Source organism: Doryrhamphus excisus, chromosome 3 (assembly GCF_030265055.1).
Source record: "Doryrhamphus excisus isolate RoL2022-K1 chromosome 3, RoL_Dexc_1.0, whole genome shotgun sequence".
Lineage (NCBI taxonomy): Eukaryota > Metazoa > Chordata > Actinopteri > Syngnathiformes > Syngnathidae > Doryrhamphus > Doryrhamphus excisus.
The window spans coordinates 17,268,974-17,288,529 of record NC_080468.1 but is presented as its reverse complement, the minus strand read 5'-3'; the positions used below and the strand labels follow the sequence as shown (position 1 = coordinate 17,288,529).

Genomic DNA, 19,556 nt, shown 5'->3' with positions numbered 1-19,556 from the left:
CGCTTCTATTATGTGGCGTTAGAAGTGATAGAAGTCAATGGATGGAAGCTGGCAGGAAGACAGCAGAACAGTGTGAATAATGAATGTCGAGTGAGATAAAAGATGGATGATGCACCACAACTATTTGTTCTCATGGTCATTTACCGAGCAGCGAGTCTGACATGATCAAATGACACTTTCAGGGGTGTAGTTGTCATTTAATTCAAATTCCAGACGCATGCACAGCAGTCTGTAATAATAAAAACATACATTAAGAGTATTAAGAAAACAAGCATTTATTTTCTCCTTAAAAAAGCATGCTTACATGCAGACACGAGACAGCTGTTACAAACGTTACAGTGAAAGTAATTGTAGTGTTACGTATAGAGGGGCTAAAGTGCCTTTGGAATTGATATTTGGCTTATAGAAGGGACAAAAAAAGAAGAGAAGCTGCATTGGAGAAGGTCAGTCGTCACAGTGATGCCTGGTTAGAGCGCTACAGTCCCCTTCTGTCCATCCAGCCGTGCTGCTTTCAGGTCGCATGGGGAAAACAGGCGCCACTCAAGCGGTGAAGGCCACTAAAACAAATCTTCATCCCGCCAGCCGCGAAAATGACTTTCTTCAAGTCAAGAGTGCAAAGACGGCTCGGAGGAATAGTTGGGAATTAAAGATATAAACCTCCACAGCTGGGAATGCTTTCAACCATCAGACTATGCCGTTGTTCCTACTGCGCTGGAACGCAGCACCGCATCCGTTCAAGAGAAGGCAGTTCATGAGGATTCTCTAAAAACTAAACGCTCACAGATCTTAACAGCAAACCATAAAACGTTCCCTAAAACACTGAAAAAGTGTCAAATTAGTACAACAGTACACAAACTTTCATGTACAAAGAGTATTTTGAGTATTTGGGAAACACACCTTGACTTTAAATGCCATTCTTCCGCAGTTAGCGGCTTAGTACCGACTTGGTACTCGAAGACTTGACTTTACAGACTCAAAGTATTAAATGGGTACTCGACGAATATTGGAGTATCACACCTTACAAGTACTCGAAGACACAACTTTCAATAACTCACGAGTGGTCATCAAAGGCTCACGGGTACTCCATAACTCAAGTTTCTCGTGTACTCGACGAAGACAGAATTGTACTGAATCACCAGCACTTGATAAAGAAGGACATTTTACCGACTCACAGGTACTCCAAGACCCGAGTTTTAATGACTCACGGGTACCGGACAAAGAAGGACATTTTACCGACTCACAGGTACTCCAAGACCCGAGTTTTAATGACTCACGGGTACCGGACAAAGAAGGACATTTTACCGACTCACAGGTCCTCCAAGACCCGAGTTTTAATGACTCACGGGTACCGGACAAAGAAGGACATTTTACCAACTCACAGGTACTCAACAAAGACTTGAATTTCACCGACTCACAAGAACTCAACGAGGAAGGTACTCAATGATGACTTGAATTTTACTGACTCACCGGTACTCACCCAAGACTCGAATTTCACTGACTCACGGGTGCTCGACAAAGACTCAAGCTTTACTGACTCATGGAAGCTGGCCGAAGAGGATTTACCGACTCACAAGTACTCAACAAGACCTGGAATTTGTGTGACTCATTGGTACTCAACGACTGGAGTTTCACTGATTCACGAGTACTCAACGAGTACTCACTTGAGTCTCGGATGCTCGCTTTAAGACTGGAGTTTTACTGACTCACAGGCACTCGAACAAGACTGGCGTTTTACTGATTTAACAGCACTCGTAGAAGACTGGAGTGTCGCGAATGCACGGGTACTCAAAGACTCAACTCACAGGTGCTCCATGAAGACTCGGGTTTTACAGACTCACGGGGATTCAATCGATTTCAATGACTGACAAGTACTCGACAAAAACTGGAGTTTTACTGACTCATGGGTGTGAGTGACTCGAGATTCACTAGAGTGACTGACTCATACCAAGAGTGAGTTTCCACGAGGAGCGTAGAAGAAGCGCCTCCATCGCTGTAATCAACGGTCACATGAAATATGTTTCCCAAAATGTCAAAATAAATCTTCAGAGTCGTCGACAAGCAGACGGACGGTGGACGCACGTGAGAAGAGCAGAGAAACATCAGGATGTAAAACTCATGGAGTCGTGTGTTCAGCAGCGGCGCGGCAAACCCTTTCAGGACAGGAAATAAGCTCTCCAAAATAAAAGACAATAAAAAAAAAACATGTCGCCATGTTGTCTTTACCCATGCACCCCGAAGGCAGCGTCGTGGTCTTCAGCTTTGTTGGATCCGCGTTTGTGGAGGTTCTTCCTGGGATGCAAGCGACAAGTGCTGGTGTAAGGCTACGTGTAAACCCCCCGACCCCGCCCACAATGGTGCCCCCCAGTCAGTCAGTCAGTGCGGGAGCAGCATCCGCTCCAGGCTGCACTGCAAGTGTTCCCAGTTCTTCCACAGCAGCGCCAGGAAGGACACGCCCACACAGGTGAGGGCCAGGTGGAGGCGGCTACGCAGCAGCGGGGCGGCGAACTTGGCGGCGGTGGACACGCACACCAGGATGACGGTGGCGATGGCCAGCATGATGTTGATGGACTTCCCCAGGAGGACCTTGGCGTCGGCGTTCTCCAGCTGGACCGTTTGCTGTTGCTGCTGCTGCTGGAGCTCCAGCTTGGACACCCGGGTCTGACACGACTCCAGGACCTCCTGAACGGAAACCGTGTGAGTGGGATGCTCATGTGTCGTGTGCGTGTTGAAGACCTCACCTGGATGTCCCGGGCCCTCTCGTAGGCCTGGTAGGCCACCTTCTCCTCGATGCTGGCCAGCTCCTGCTTCAGGTTGCTGGTCTCATGCTGGTGGAGCTCCGTCAGGTCGTTCAACTGGTCCTCAAGTCGCTCATACCTGACGCAACCCGGAGAGAAACCAGTTAAGACGCCGCATCCGTCGTCGCCTGCCCCCCGGTTGCCACAGCAACGCTCACCTGTATCTCTCCTCCTGCATCACCTGAGAGAAGTACCCGTAGTCTCGTTTGAACTGCGCATTCAAGGTCTCGATGTCCTCCGCCAGCTGGGCCTGAGCGTCTCGGACCTCACGCACCATCTCCAGAACCTCCCCCAGTCGCCCATTGGCGTCCGAGCGGGCGGCGCCCCCCGAGCCTGCCGCCGAGCCCCCGGCCGGGTTGCCGTTGGAGTCGGCGGAGGCCGACGTCCCGGTGGAGCACTCGTCGTCGCTGTGGTACTTTCCGGCCTTGGCGACGGTGGTGGCGCTGCCGCTCAGGCCCCGGGCCCCGCCCTCCGCCTGCAGCCCCGACCCCGCCTCCATGCTCTTGAGGTGAGCGATGTTGTCGGCGCTGCCGTACTTGTTCCGGATGAGGTTGGCGAAGCCGCGGGACTTGTTGAAGAAGAACGGCGGGGAGAGCGAGACGCCCGGCCCGATGGTCTTGACTTTGTCCAGGGCCGGGTGTCGGCCTGAGGAGCTGACGTCCTTCAGGCTGCCCTCCTTGCTGTGGCCCCCGGACTCCTTGGCGGCGTCCTTGTGGTGGGCGTGCCTGCCGTTGGCCTCGCCGTCTTTCATGCGGCGGTGGTACTGCTCCAGCTTCCTCTGCAGCCGGGCGATGGAGTGGGCCGACTTTTGGTTCTTCTTCTCGAACACCTGGCGGATCCGCGCCACCTGCTGCTTGTCGGCGTTGTTCACCAGCTTCAGGTACTCGGCCACGTTCTCGTCACGAGCCGTCTGCTCCACCTTGATCTGCTCCGTCACCTGGAACGCCACAAGGAAAGCTTCCATGGAAACCGGGATACGGGACACCAGATGTCATGTTGATTTTATCTCCATATTTAGATTCCTTGGAGCATAAAAACATACCATGGAGGGGTTTGAATGACTTGAAGAATGCTAACAATGCTAACACCGTATGAGAGGCTACCTCTGAAAATGCTACAAATGTTAATTAGGTTTGCATGCTAACACCTAGCATGACCGTGGAAAGTGTTTTTGTGTGTCTAACCGTGACAATAACAAAACAAAATGACAGTAAGCTAATGTTAGCATGCTAACAATGGCATGATAGCATAATGTACCAGGAAGGCTATACGCTGTAAGTTTGTTATTTTTTTCCTTCGGCGAATAAGCTAACCTAGCATGATGTTAAAACGCGAGCGTGATGTTAGCGCTTTAGCATCACATAGCTACGCTAGCGTCGCTATCGTTTGCGTCCCCCCTCTCAAACTCCTTGATCTCACTTCACCCGACCTTGAGGATCTTCTGCTGCAGGCTGTCGATGCCCAGCGCCCCCTTGCTGAAGTCCAGGCCCACGCCGACGTGTCCCGCACTGTCCACCACGTCCAGGTTGGACTCGGAGCCGCCGCGCCGCATGGGCACGGGGATGCTGAGGACATCGCAGCCGCTGCGCTCCGCCTGGGGGGACCACACAGGAATAATAGGAGTATGAAATATGCAGTACTTCAGCTAATAATATTAGCCATGTACGTATATATTAGCCATGTACGTATATAGTAGCCATGTACGTATATATTAGCCATGTACGTATATATTAGCCATGTATGTATATATTAGCCATGTACGTATATATTAGCCATGTACGTATATATTAGCCATGTACGTATATATTAGCCATGTACGTATAGCCCGCAGCTGGAATCAACTCTGCTGCCAAGCGAAGTAAATGTCGCCATGAAAGCGACGACCCCCCCGCTGTGGTAATGACACATTCAGTAAGTGGTCGCCTCATTAATCAGAGAGGGAAAACATTTGAGAGACCCATGAAGAAGAAGCAGTTTTCGTAAATGAGTACTTTTAGTAAAAAAAAAAAGGCTGACATTTCAATTCAAAGCACGTAGAGTTGGAAAACTCCGACTTAACCTCAGACACCCGAAGTCTCACGGCTTATGGTCGTTGGTGCATCACTACAGTAAACCCTCATTCAGTATATTCCTGATATACACGACATATTTTTATAGTTACAGCACAGTAATCCTCTTTATCACGCAGTTTAACATTATTAGAGACCTCTAGATATGAAATAGCACCCCTATAGTCACCTTTACAACTCCTATGGCCCAATATAGTAGATGTAATAACTGAAAACAAGACAAACTGTTTACTACCTTCAGTTGTTACCACTGTTAGAGCCCTTTAGACATGAAATAGCACCCCTATATTTACCTTCACACTCCTACTCGCCAATAAAGTAAACATAAAGGAAAATAAGCATCCAACTACAACTACTATGATTACTACAATTACCAATTACTATTATGATAACTATTACTCCAACTACTACTACGATTGCCACTACTATTACAAATACAACTATTGCTACTACTACAATTACTACTACTACTGCAACTGCTAGTAGTACTATTACAACAACTAATATGACTACTACTACTACAACTAATACTACTATGACTACTACTACTACAACTAATACTACTGACTACTACTAGTATTACAATTGCTAGTACCAATATGACTACTACTACTACAACTATGACTAATACTACTATGACTACTACTAGTATTACAATTGCTAGTACTACTATGATGATTACTACTACTATGATGATGAGTATTACTACGGCTAGTAAGATTCCTAGTACTATGACTGTGTTGTGGGCTGAAGAGGTTAATTAGGGAAAAGAGGAGTCAGACCCCCCAGGTGGAATCGCAGGGACGCATGCAGACCCCCCCCTCTTAGTCCCTTAGTCTAAAAGGGGATACTGTAGATGGTATGGACACTTGCCATAAATGGTAGTAATGGTAGTAAAAAGTACCCCAAGTAGATAGTTGATGAATGAATAATTAGCATTTAGTAATCATTGAATGGATGAATGGAAAGTTGGACACGGCTGGCAACACCTTCTTGCTACTTGACACGCCTGAACGCACCTTTAAGAGAACACAGTAATAGTGATGAAAAACGATGTAATCCCCCCCCGTTCCCCCCTTCTATCCTTGGAATCTGACAGTTTCATCTCTCAAAGATACCCGGCAGGCCTCACTTCCCACCCTTCCCAAAGAGGAGCCGGGAACGCTGAGGAGGCGAGGATGTGAGTTGGGGGACAGGGGGGTGGGGGTCTCAAAAATGTAAACAGGAACACACTCCTACTACTTCCTGTTAGTGTGATTATGCAGGACTAAAACGTGAATACATGTTATGAAAAAAATGTCTAAAACTTTTTAAAAACATATTTGAGGGGGAAATGTATATTTCTCTATTTAGTAGTAATATTAAATCAATCTATATCTAATATTAGATTTTTTTTATTTTAAATATTACATTAATTGATATAGTCATATTAGTTCATTATATTAATAATAATAATTCATAACTGAAAAATAAACTTACTATAATATAAATGAAAAAAATGCCAAAATTGGAAGTTATTTCTCAGGAGTTTTATTGTGATTTTGTACAAAAATATTCTTGTTACCTGTGCACCAAAAAATATTATATGCAACTCTTTATTTTTCTTAATTATTTCTTAATTATTAATACTATAAAAATATGTTGTGGTTTCCCATTACAAAATGTAGTGGAATTGCACCAAAAGTACAGTTTATCTGTAATAAAAATGACATTTTGAGTGACTTTTTATGATTTAAAAATTATATTTTCAAAAATTAAGATGTTTAAATGGTTATTCTTTATTTTCTATGTTTCTACTTTACTTCTACTTTGAATGAAATTATTAATGTAAATAAAATTTAGTGGTGATTTTTAAAGAAAGCTGACATACTGGGTGGCATCTCTATGACTTATGAATAAGATGAAAAATAATATGCTGAAGCTCCAAAAGGCAGCTGATTCTGCACAAAATATTCTCTTTGACATATTATATATATTATTTTTTATGCAGAAATATTGCAAAAAATAATATCAGGGGTTTTAGCTTACCATTTATTCCGAGAAAAACCCACCCCATCAATAAATGTTGTAAAAGGGAATACGTCCTCTCCTCCAACCACAAAGCGTTTCAGGAAGATATGTTGACGTTTATGAGTGCAAAAGTGACATATTGCGTGGAAAGAATATTATTATGACTAGCGGTACTGCATCATAAGAGTGAGGATGGTGCAGCACTAAACGTGGAGTGGGTACTTCACCCAAAACACAACTGCATCTAGGAGGGATGCGCCAATCAAATGGCGTGCCTCTCGGTCACATGACTGCGCCCAAAATGAAATAGTGGCTTTTGCATTTGGAGACAAAAGCTGCTGCCTGACAACACGTGCTTGACACGGTGGAACACTGGCCCTGAATCAGCTAACGTGTGCGTGTGTGAATTTATGGCCGACTTAATCCACACCGTGTTACTCACACCCCCTCTGCTGGTGTGTGTGTGTGTGTGTGTGTGTGTGTGTCGACTCACGCCACGCTAACCCGCTAATCCACACCAGGCCAGGGGGGGGGCATCGAACCTGCGCACCCATCCTACGTGTCACACTGCAGCAGCCCCCCCCACAAGAAAATCAAGTTTGAGTGTCACATGTTCACGCGGGGTGTCGGTGTAATGAACACATTGCGCTGGTTGCCTTGGCAACGCAGATGAATGAAAAAAAAAGCCCCCATCCAACGGCATCAGTCAGGACCATCGCAACACATTTGGTTCCCAAACCGTGTGTGTGTGTGTGTGTGTGTGTGTGTGTGTGTGTGTCATGACACATGCCTTTTAAGGAGCTTTAAACACACACACGCTATCAAGTGTCTCCCGGCAACAACAAATAAAGCGGCTTTCACACATTTCGTTGACGTCCTACGTAATCACGGATTATGTGTTTATTACATTTATTTTCTATACTGCTGATTCTCACAAGGGTTAAGAATGAAAATCATTCTAATCAATACACACTTGGAATCATTTTACATTTGTAATAAAATAAACAGTTTAATATTATTAATATACATTTTTATACATTGTCATGAAAGTTGTCATTGACATATGAGCCACTGGATGGCAGCCAAGTATCGTTTACCTGTGTGAGCCACCTTAGCTTAACACGGAGGTCGCCTGTGCGCGAGTGCAAAGCCGCCGACGGCAAAATACGTTGACGATCAACCGCGGAAACATCCCCGTTATATGGCAGTAAAGTACCGAACGGTTGCATTTGTTTTGCAACGTAGCGAGCGACGCCGCCTGTGAGCACCGTTTGGTTTTAGCGTTACTTTGCCGATCGAAGGCCTGGGTAAACTCGGTTGGGATGAAGGCTCATCATGAAACATGAAAGGGGGTGCTCAAAGCAATCAATAATATTCATGCGTTGACATTTTTTTGCAAGTCTATTCCAGGAAATATCTCCAAACGAGGAATTGAATCAGGCACAAAAGTGCAAAAACCCAACAAAATCCAGCAAGGAAAGATTTTGTACGATGACATAGTAGAATTATAATGATGCATGTTTGGTGGGAAGGAATACAAAGTAGCTGGAGGCAAAATCGGAAGCCCAAACTGGCACTACACACACACACACTCACACACGTCCAGGGATTATGTAAACACACACGAGCAAACAAACGTTTAAAAGAGCTTCAATATTGACGTCCTGATAAGAAGCCACGAGCAAATCCATTTCCGTCCGAGCGAACACACACAGAGCGCCGCACGGCCGCCATCACATCCACTAATGAGCATAATTGCTTCAAATGTCAGACAGGACCTCTGGCTTCCAAAATGTAATCAAGTATTGGGCCGGGGCAATGTCCCGTCTCCAGGATTTTACAGAGACGCACTTCCTGGCCTCCGAGAGGACCGGATAGATGCCCTGCCCCCCCCCAGCTAGCACAAGCTGCATGGCGAAGACGCTCCGTCTGCACAGTCAGCACTGGAGCGCTCCTCACATCACGTCAACAAGAAGCAGCAACAATCTGACACACCAGATGCAAAGGGTGCAATACTTCAAGACCACATCTTTGCACTATTCTTTTCATTCATTCATTTTCTACCGCTTTTTCCTCACGAGGGTCGCGGGGGGTGCTGGAGCCTATCCCAGCTGTCTTGGGGCTAGAGGCAGGGTACACCCTAGACTGGTCGCCAGCCAATCACAGGGCACATATAGACAAACAACCATTCACACTCACATTCATACCTATGGACAATTTGGAGTCGCTAATTAACCTAGCATGTTTTTGGAATGTGGGAGGAAACCGGAGTACCTGGAGAAAACCCATGCATGCACAGGGAGAACATGCAAACTCCACACAGAGATGGCCGAGGGTGGAATTGAACCCTGGTCCTCCTAGCTGTGAGGTCTGTGCGCTAACCACTAGACCGCCGTGCCTGCACTATTCTTTTTACCTTTAAAAAGGCCTACTTTTAAAGGCCACCGCCAAAGATCCTCTATGTGACAGGAGTGCTCTTCACTTTCTAAGGATCTGCTGCAAAAACACAACATGGGACAAACCTCTGTGTGACAGGAGAGATGTGGTCTAAAAGGACCAGCTTCAGGAAAATATGTAAACAAACAACATCCATACGTATGACGTTTAGAGTCATCACCTGACTGGACCAACCGGTTCTCGCCATTGCTTTGCCTGCATGCTCGCTCGCGGCACAAACATCACATAAACATTTATCTGGTATTTGAAGTTATAACACACACACACAAAATAGTCAAGGTAAGGAAATAAGGAAACTCAGGGACTCTCCACCAAACTTCACTTAAAAAACAAAGTATTTTGAAGCCCTCAAAGTAGTGACCAACATGGACCCCCCCCCCCAGGCGGAAGAGAGCATGTAAGATATATTTGAGGGGAATTCAAAGATTCCGGCATGAAGCAGGTAGGATGAGAAGCACCGTACAAATGTTTTCTGGCTCTGCCGGAGCCGATTTGCGACAGTTCGGCACAGTCCAAGAAAGAGTGCTTTTCTTGTCGGAGTCTGGCATGGCGGCATGTAGCCAGATGTTTGCGGTAACACAAAGTGTTGCCTAGCACAGCCGGGATGGATTCGACTTCTTTAATAGCCTTCTGATGGCCGTGCACGTCACGTGACGATACGTTTACCTGACAACGTGTCATATTATTGGAACACTGATCACATGGTTCACATTTAACGTGTATTTTTATCTCGCGGAATGAACGACGGTGCCTTGCATTAGCCAATTAGCTAATTCATAACAGTAAACGTGGTTACCATGTTAACGCCGATGGTGTGAATGTAGCCCGACTTGTGGTAAACTTTTGGCCGCGGCAGCGCCGCCAGATCCCGGCATAGTATCGGCTCTCCGGGCGGCTCCCAGGTATCCTCGCTTCAGCTTAAAACTTGTCCGTGAAGTGCAACAAAAAACGTCACCAGAGTCGAAAACAAAGAAAAAACAACAAGCGCACTGACACCAGCGGAGATGGAAGGGCTCGTCGACCCCACCGGTCCGCCGCGATCATCTGCTGAAACCACCGCGGCGCCTCTCGAGCTGCTGGAACTCGGTGGAAGACTAAGCACCGCCCTCTCCGTGTCATAAGCAGGGAGGCGTGGCTGACAATATCAAACACACCCCTCTCCCATGCTATAGCAGTCTATTCTAATGAGCCTATTCATGACATCACAACGTCCTGAGAGTTGGGTTCTCAACTTGGGAGTGACACAATTTTTTGAAGCACATTCCTACGATAGGATCTTTGACCGCTGTTTTTGCAGTTGCTCCTTAAAAACAGCAGAGCTCTTGTCACATATAAACGATCTTTGACTAGGATTTTTACAGCAGGTCCCACAGCACTGGAAGATTAATCTTTTACTGTTAGGTAAATCTGCAGAGCATTATTTTTGCAGTATGTCCTTAAAAACAGTCCTATAGAGCATTGTTGCAGTAGCTTTACAAATACTGCAAAGCATATACATGATCTCTAACTACTTCCTCCTGTTTTAGAGAATCTTTGACTAGTAGTTTTTTGTTTTTGCAGTATGTCCTTAACCTGTCATATAGATGATCTTTTCCAAAATACACTATAGGGTGTATTTGGTGATAAGGTGAAGGTAAGCATCGTCATTATGTGCAAAATAAGGGCATCAGTGAATCTTTTTCAATTTTAAAGAACAATTTAGTTGAAGAATCTTCTTCAAGAGGAACATTTGAAGCTGTACATGCATCCATATGAAGTAATGCCAAGTTCCACTAAAGCTTGTCAAGTGTAATAGCGTGGGGGTTAGGCGGTGGGGGCGTGTCCAGTGAATGGAGGTTTTGTGTCATGAATGATTTACCGTGCAAGGCAATAATAAAAAACAATTAGTGTGCTAAATGCCACTGTAAATCATTCATGTTGTCCAAAGGTATTGGTGTCAAGGGTTAGAAAACGCTGACATGGACCCCAGTGACATGGACCCCAGCTGCTGCACTCGTACGTGAGCAGGGTCAGACAATGATTACAATGCGGTAGCTTCTAGCAGGTTATTAACGGTAACCCGACCATTTCACGGTAGGCATCAAGTAGAAAGACTGAAATTCACGGAAAAAGCCGCAGCGGCCGGTGTGAGCTGAGCACACCTTTAATCCCGCATGTGCCGAGCGCTGACAGGCGAGACCCCCCCACGGGGCCTTTGACTTGATCAGGTCTTGAGCCGTGATTAAAGTGGAATTCCCTCCCGAGCAGCCTGATGAAAGCGTGTTATTCCGTTCGCTGTGATCAATACTAATAACCTCACACACTTCCACTCCATTTCATTTCAGCCACGTATCGATTCCTAGCATCCGTACTCCTCCACATACACAGTTAAATGTGACTTAATTAGGGCGGCTGGATCGGTGCAAATGAACACGCAAAGCGAGAGTGTACAGACCTTTTTCCCCTCAGGGCCGCATTAAAACATGTGGTGTATCCAATGTCGTTTAGGGATGAAACCCCAGACAGTAATCCCTCCGTTATCAAAGTTAATTGCTTCCAGACCCGACTCCAATAAGCCAATTTCCACCAAGTAGGATTCCTTATTCATATATGGAACATTTTGAAAGAGCATTGGAAACCTGTTTAAGAACTTCCGCATAGTCACTTTTACACTCCTATTACCCAATATAGTAGACATAAGACATAGAAAACCTGATTACCACTTCCTAAATATGGCTTTAGAGCCCTCACCATATGAAATAACACCCCTACAGTCACCTTTACACTCCTATCCATAATCATGAAAAATAAGACTTGACATAGAAAGCCCGTTTACCACCTTCTAAATAGAGTTTTGTTTAACATTAGAGCCCTCTAGATATGAAATAACACCCCTACAGTCACTTTTACACTCCGATCCATAACGGAAAATAAGACATGAGACACGAAAAGCCTATTTACCACCTTCTAAATAAAGTTTAAAAAATTATTAGCGCCCCCTAAACATGAAATAACACCCCTATAGTCACCCTTACGCTCCTATTACCCAATATAGTAGACATCACAGGAAAATAGGATATAACATAAACTGTAATATAGGCCTAATATAAAATGTAGACTTCTGAATGCCTTATATTTGTACTTTACTTTATTGACACATTTTTGTGCTTTAAAACATTAAGTTTGCTTAAATATGCATATTTAGACTAAATAATAGATCATATTCAACCATGACAGAGCGATGATTTTTTTTTAGCCATTTGCAAATATCAGGGCCAGTTACACAAATTGTCATCCCGGTGCCACAGCTAGATTGCAGTCCTGTGGGAAACAATGCACCCTGATTTGATTTATTTACAGTGGAAGTGTGATAAAATTGATAATTGTTATTCATCACTTTGGTATCATTTCATCTCCAACACAGCACATCTTTAAAAAAATAATAAAAAAAGTTGTGTGCCACAAACGAGACGGTGGCGCGTCATGATCCACATGTCTGATTCCCCACAAGACACCATTGTTCTCCTAAGTGTTTGTCTCCTGTACGCACTTCCTGCCTCACTTCCTGTCTCCATCTGAGATCCTGCGGGTCCGACACGTTAGAAAGGTGATTGACACGGGATGCAATGTTGAATCGGGGGGTTTATGGAAGCGTCCTAGAACGTTTAAGGAAGGATCTGGAATGTTCAACGGGAGTGGGATGTCAATCCCAATTAACAATCTGAATGACCTCCTCCAGGTTAGATATGCTATCATGGCGCTTAATTTCTCAGCAAATGATGTTAGCATCATTTCCCCTTGCTGGAGGTCTACCGCCATCACAATATTCCGATTCCCAGCCTCTCGGGAGTCCAAAACAGGAGGAAACGAAACTTTGCTAGTGCTGCTGATGCAGGTGAAAGTCTTTTGTTTACCGAGACCATTGCTCATGTTGCTCAGTGACGGTGGAAATAACCAGCCTTTAAAATATGCATGAGCGCCCGCTGAGCCGCCAGCTAATCTAATCGTCTACAAGCAGGACGCCGCGACAGCACATGTGATATGTTTTCCCCTTGAAGCTACATTAAGATAGCTAACGTTAGCACAAGCCAGCTCATGCTGGCTATTAAGCATGCTAACAATGACGTGTAAAGTGTGGGACAAACAAGATGATTCATGTAAAAAAAAAAAACAACAACAACACAGACGGCATCTTGCTGTGCTCCCTTCAGCTAGCTAAAGTTAGCACCTTGGCTATTAAGCATGCTAACATGAAAGGCCATCAAATGCAGACATAAGTTGGCAAAAAGAAAACTCTTGGCTGTGTCTATTTGTGTTCTTTAGGTCTCTTTGAAGCTACGCACAAGCATGCTAACATTAAAACCAACATGGTAGCGTTTAAGCTTTTATAAGCTAGCATTAAGTTGCTGCTTTCAAGCACAAAAAGGAAGAGGAAGTAAAAGATCCATCTAGCTGTGCTTTAGAGGCCTCTTAGATAGTACCGTTATGCTAGCTATAGTTGTTGGGTTATTTTGCATGCTAATATTAAAACCATCGTAGAGTTAAAAAACGCAAAATGCATTTGTCAGTGCTTTTGAGGTCTCTTTAGAGCTACCTTTAGCTGGCTAATTTTAGCATGTTAGCATGATCCAGGCATAAGTGGACGAACTGAGCTATCGAAGCTCTGTGTGTTTATGAAGCCCCTTTGGAGCTATGCTAAGACAGCTATTGTTATCACAAGCATGCTAACGTTGGCGATTATGCATGCTAACATTCGGCTACAGTGGTGGCCAAAACTAAGACATTAAGTGGATGTTTTAAACACAGACAAAGCAAGAAAGCTGTGCTTTGGTGGCCTCTTTCAAGCTACGTAAGTTAGCCAAGTTAGCACAATTAGCTTGTCTATTGATCTACTGTATGTTTGCAGCTGTCGAGCTAACTTGTATTTCCCATAGCATTTAGTCAGTGTAAAATTCTCCCCCAATAGCCAAATTCAAATTAAGACAAAAGAAGTGTGGCTCCTCCCCCTCGAGTATCCCCCACCCCCCCCCCCCACCCAGTGCTGATAAAAGGATGTCCTCATGCAGCACCGCCTCTTTTGTTGCGGCCTGGCAGAGGAACTCAATCAATGGAGCGCTTGAATGGACGCGCCAAGGTTTTGTTAGCTTCTCCGGCGGTAAATTTAAGATGACTGGGAGGTGAAACTTTACGCCGAACAGATGCAGCGCTGTCATTTATGGAGCAGATGGATCAGAGTTACAGCCTTATTGAGTCCTATTCAAGGTTAAAACTCGCTAAAGTTAGCGTAGTGGATGTTATGGTATAGCTGGTAGATATTAGCTAATGTCAAAGCTGATATAGATACAAATTGACATTTTTAAACGCGCAAAAAGGAGAACTGAAGCAAACTTTGTGCTTTCGAGTCCTGTTCAAAGGTACATAGAACTAACTAGCGTTAGCATGTTGGATATTAAGTATGCTAACATCAAAGTTCAAACGATGCAGACATAATCTGAGGTTTTATCACGCACAAAAACAGAGAACCTGAGATTTGTGCTATGAAGTCCCAATCGGCTCTACGTTAATCTCGCATAAAAAAAGTTAGCATGCAGCCTAAGTTGATGTTTTAAAACAAAAATCAAAGAAAACATGCTAGCTAGTAGTGCTTTTGAGTCATACTTGAAGCTAAGTTAACATAGCTAAAGTTAGCATGCAGGATATTAATCATCAAAAGGTCAAATGATGCAGATTTAAATATGACTCCATTCAAAGCTACGTTAAGCTAGTAACAGTTAACACAAGCGCCCCCATGTTTAATGCTAAGCATGCTAACATTAAACAGTGTGCTACCGAACAAGAAAAATGTCAAAAGATGTCACAAGATGGACAGTAGTTACACACCTCCGACAAAGAAGGAAAATGGTTATTCATGGCATCATTTTGCACCTTTATCCAGATCTGCACCACAATGCAAGACAAGTAACCGTCCTAAAATGTCCCCGAGAGGCCGTTTGGGATAAATATTTCAGCCGTTCGCGTTTTAAAAGCCTGTGTGGGCGTCTTTTGTGTGTCGTCTAGCCACACAAACGCGGCGCTGGTGACATTTCAGGGCCTTTGTTTTCCTCGGAGTGGTTTGAAGTCTCATCTGAGGCTTCACTTGGTGTCTTTTTAGGGCTAAAGGACAGCGGCGGGGATGCGTGAGCATGCAAGGACGAGGCCGCCGGCGAGCTCGACCGTCACAAACGTATCTCACCCACGTAGCAGCCGCTGGCTCAAAATCCGCTTCCATGGGCCCAGTTCATGTGTCTGGGAAATATGCTAATGAGCCACTGGAGGTCAACTTGTGGGCTTAGCCGGACGAACAGTACACCGCTGTTAGCGTGTTAGCTTAGCTTCATAATTAGATTTTTTTGTCCTGTCTGGTTTCCACGGTGATAAATTGAGCGCGGCGTGCCTAATGAAGACGAGCGTGGGCAATTACAGGTTGGAGTGTGCGGAAGAAACTCCAGCCAAATTGATTTTGTGACTATTTGGGGTTATCATCATCATCAAGGTCATTTATTAGGCATGTGGGCGGGGCTAATCAGTAGTACTCAACCTTGGCGGGGTGTTTGTTGCCGGCCCGATTAGCGCTGATGACGAACGTTGTTGCATGGTAGAGAGGTTTGCATAATGAGCAACCAATTAGCTTTCTACTGTTGCTTTCTCTTTTTCAAAAACATGGCAAACAAGATGGAGCCACCTGTTGCTGCTTTGAGATGTAGGCGGGGCCAAAGGAGCACTCGCTGCTCGTTGATAACTGTGATTTCATTTCAGTCACAAGTCTTTTTTTGAGGATAAAATATCTAAAAAGGTAGAGGAGTATCAGCATTTTAGTTGTTTCAATAGGAATAAACATTTAGCACTATCATACCAAGGGCTAGCATGATAATATATAGCATATTAGCATTTTAGCAATGTTAACAAGGTATATAGGTGTAAAGCTAGCAGGTTAACATTCGTTTTTTAGCCATTTTGAAAGGTAGAAATGTACGTATGTACGCAGGGCTAGCATGTTAAGTTAGCATATTAACATTTTAGCCATTTTGACAGGAATAAAGTTCTGCTGACACAAAGGGCTACCATGCTAGGAGCTAGCACTTTACCATTGTTAGCTTTTTAGCCATATCAAAGGGTATAAACTTAGATACTTGCTATCACGTGCTAGCATGCTAACAGTTAACATGTTATTTTAGTAGGACCAACTTACAATGACACTTTGTGCTATCATTCTTGGCGTTAGCATTCTAGCATTTTAGCCATTTCAAAAAGGTAAAAACTTCCATAGACACTTCGCACTATCATGCTAGGTGCTAGCATGCTACCAGTTACCATATTAACATTTTAGCCATTTTGGTAGGAATTAACTTCCATAGACAGTGCTAACAGCTAGAATGTTAACAATGCCAGCATCTTAACGTTAGCATTTTATCCATTGTAAAAAAGGTATGAATTTTCAGAGCTAATAGCCATTTTAGTAGGAACAAAATTACATAAACACTTAGCGCTATTATAATAGGCGATAATGTGTTAAGTTGCGACAAAGCCGCCAACTTGGCAACACTGAGCCCGTCTCGCTATGAGCTAGGGTGAACAGGTAGCGCAGAATCTATTTGTGGCAGTCCAAGTTTACCGGTGGAGGTCCGCGTATGAATGTATGAGGAAACTGTTGGCATCAAGCTCATGTTGAAATGACAAGAAAAAGAAACATTAGTGTCTACTGTTTCCTTGTTAGTGGGGGCCGGGGTCGCCACAGGAAAACAGGAAGTGGGCCATTAAAGCAGAGGAGTTACAAAACAATAATGTAGTTTATGTGTGCTGGTGCACCCACATGATGCCACGCGTGGTCATGTGGTTTTGAAAGCTCCAAAGTGCACCCGAGAAGCTGGACAGATAGCGACACAAGCTAACAAGCAGTAAGGTGCGCCCGACTGCGCTTGCACATTCTTGCAGCGTTACACAAGCAACAAAAGAGGTCAGCTGTGAGCGTCGCACAAACGTGGTGAAACTTGCCCGACGCAACTTGTTTCAACACAAGAGGGGAAACCACACCCCAAAAACACCCGTTTTTGCAGCACACTCTTTGCAGCCTCTGGCGAAAAGGTGAAAGGTCACGACAACAAGTGAGGTCATGTGACTTTTACGGGCGGCACCATGACAGCCAAATGTGGCAAAGACAATAAAGCACGACTACCTCGGTGACGTAGATGAGCGGCAACGTGCTGAAGTTCTTCCTCATCCAGAGGCCCGTCGCTGCTGTGCGACGCTCTTATTGTGAAATACACAGCTTCCTGTGGCAGCACCTGCACGCGCTCACTCCAGTGAGTGAGTGAGTGGCCCTCCAGCTGACGTGCACACCCGTCTTTCTTTACAGCCGCACCGCCTTATAAGGCACCGGGCAGAATCTTTCTGCTCCCTGTCGGCCGCCCTCCACTGGCCCGGCAACAACACATCACCACGGCAACCGCTGCTCCGGACCAAGGATGAATATGTGTGTGTGTGTGTCTGTGAGGGTGCTTGGAATTCTTGAAAACTTCACATTAAACACTAAAGAAATTATAAATAATACAAATAAATAATAATTAATATGCTATCTCCCTGAAATAATCTAATTTTTTAAATGATTTTTTAGAAAATAATTTTAAAAATGTATCACATAATAAATAGACATAGTGTCTAATAATAAAAGGTAATCCAAAATTGACCTTTAGATGAGCAGCGCTGTGCTCTCCATTTAAATGTCCTTCCAAGTGCGTGTGACGGGGGACGGCGGTGGGGGGGGGGACAGAACTGGGGCATTGTATGTATTTTTACAGCGCAGTGCTCAGGGTTGGAGGGCAGGCCCATAAAAAACAAACCAAAAAAACAAGAACTAAAACACAGACCCACGGCAAAGGACTACGACCCATTAAAGCGAGTCAACGTGTTACCTTTACAAGCTCAAACTGCGGCGTAGAACCCGACACCAGCGCTGCCTGACAGTGAAGCTGAGGGGAAGCGATGGAGGACAAGGCGACGCACTTAAAATGAGAGATGACAGTTGGCAGGAGTGTGTAGGAGGACGATGACGACGAGGCCTGGACGCCCCATCACACATTTTATGAGATGCACTATTTTTTTTTTTTTGCAAAGGATGAATCAGCTAATGACATTAGCACAAATGCAATAAATATATTATTGGGAGATGCAGAGATGTTTAAAAATCAAGAGCATCCTGTAGCCTAGTAATAAGACGCTGACTCAGCAGCTGTCAGAAGTTGTTCTTGTACCTTGCCAAATATGAAGGTGAGGAAACAGCACCCTCTGTTGGTCGGAGATCGTAATTACACTCACACTCAGGCGTCTTCGAGCTGCTTCCTTCTCTTCTTCCTCCTCCCAACCGTCCCCTCCGGGACACAGTGACGTCAAAGTGAGCCTCCTCATCAGTCAGCTATGAACACAAAACCAATGAGAAAAGTCAAAGGATATCTTAAAGTAATGTTTAAAAGCAGTCACATTTTCAGTTGAGCGTGTGGCACATAGTGATGTAAAAAATACATAAACATAAAAATAAATGATGATAAATACGTAATATTTATTTTCCAACTGTATACTTTCTATAATAACTACAGCCATTATGTTTAATTATATCTTTGAATCAGGTTAGGAGCCTTCGCTGCATAAAGACAGCTCATTGCATTTGAATACAGCAACCATGGGTATTATTTCAATTGTTTGGTGATGAAAATTCTTAAAATTGACCTTAAAATGCTTTAAAAAGAATTTAATTTTGAAACCATGGCGCTAAAATGTTTGCTTTTTTCCTCTGTGCTCATTTTCATAACACACATTTACACAAGATGAGCACGTGGCACAAAAATAACAGTAAAAAAAACAAATGTCAAATAAATATTGTATAAACAGTACAATAAAAATACAAAATAATATGCATGAAATGCATGAAAACATCTCATAGAATTTGACAACAGCAACCATCAGTGGTGTGAATATCTAGTTTAGATTTGTGATGAAAAAGCTTCCAACTGACTGAAATTAAGACAAAAGGGCAAACCTTTGCGTTCGACGAGACCCTCGGCGCTCCACTTCCTGTCCGCTCAGCCCGCAGCAGGGAAGCTTTAACGGCACAAAATGCCACACGCTGCAACTTTACCCTGGATAATCCTGCAGTGATTAACACGCATCACATTCAGGCACCTCAGATAAAGTCAGCAAAATATTACAAGCGGCT

At 44.4% G+C, this 19,556-nt stretch overlaps 1 protein-coding gene across 2 annotated transcripts; it reads right to left on the bottom strand.

Annotated features, from left to right (window-relative positions):
* Nucleotides 1-176: 176 nt before the first annotated feature.
* Nucleotides 177-19,522, bottom strand: tmcc3 (transmembrane and coiled-coil domain family 3). Of its 2 annotated transcripts, XM_058066020.1 has the most exons (6): nt 19,380-19,522; nt 18,662-18,758; nt 4,225-4,389; nt 2,954-3,732; nt 2,739-2,874; nt 177-2,679 (listed from the first exon to the last, which is right to left on the bottom strand). In XM_058066020.1, the coding sequence occupies exons 2-6, from the start codon at nt 18,749-18,751 to the stop codon at nt 2,374-2,376; spliced, it is 1,476 nt and encodes a 491-aa protein (XP_057922003.1). In that variant the 5' UTR covers nt 18,752-18,758; nt 19,380-19,522; the 3' UTR covers nt 177-2,373. The 2 variants fall into 2 exon arrangements, with proteins under 2 accessions (XP_057922003.1, XP_057922004.1); XM_058066021.1 differs by lacking the exons at nt 18,662-18,758; nt 19,380-19,522 and adding an exon at nt 10,128-10,587 and having other exon boundaries at nt 178-2,679.
* Nucleotides 19,523-19,556: the final 34 nt, after the last annotated feature.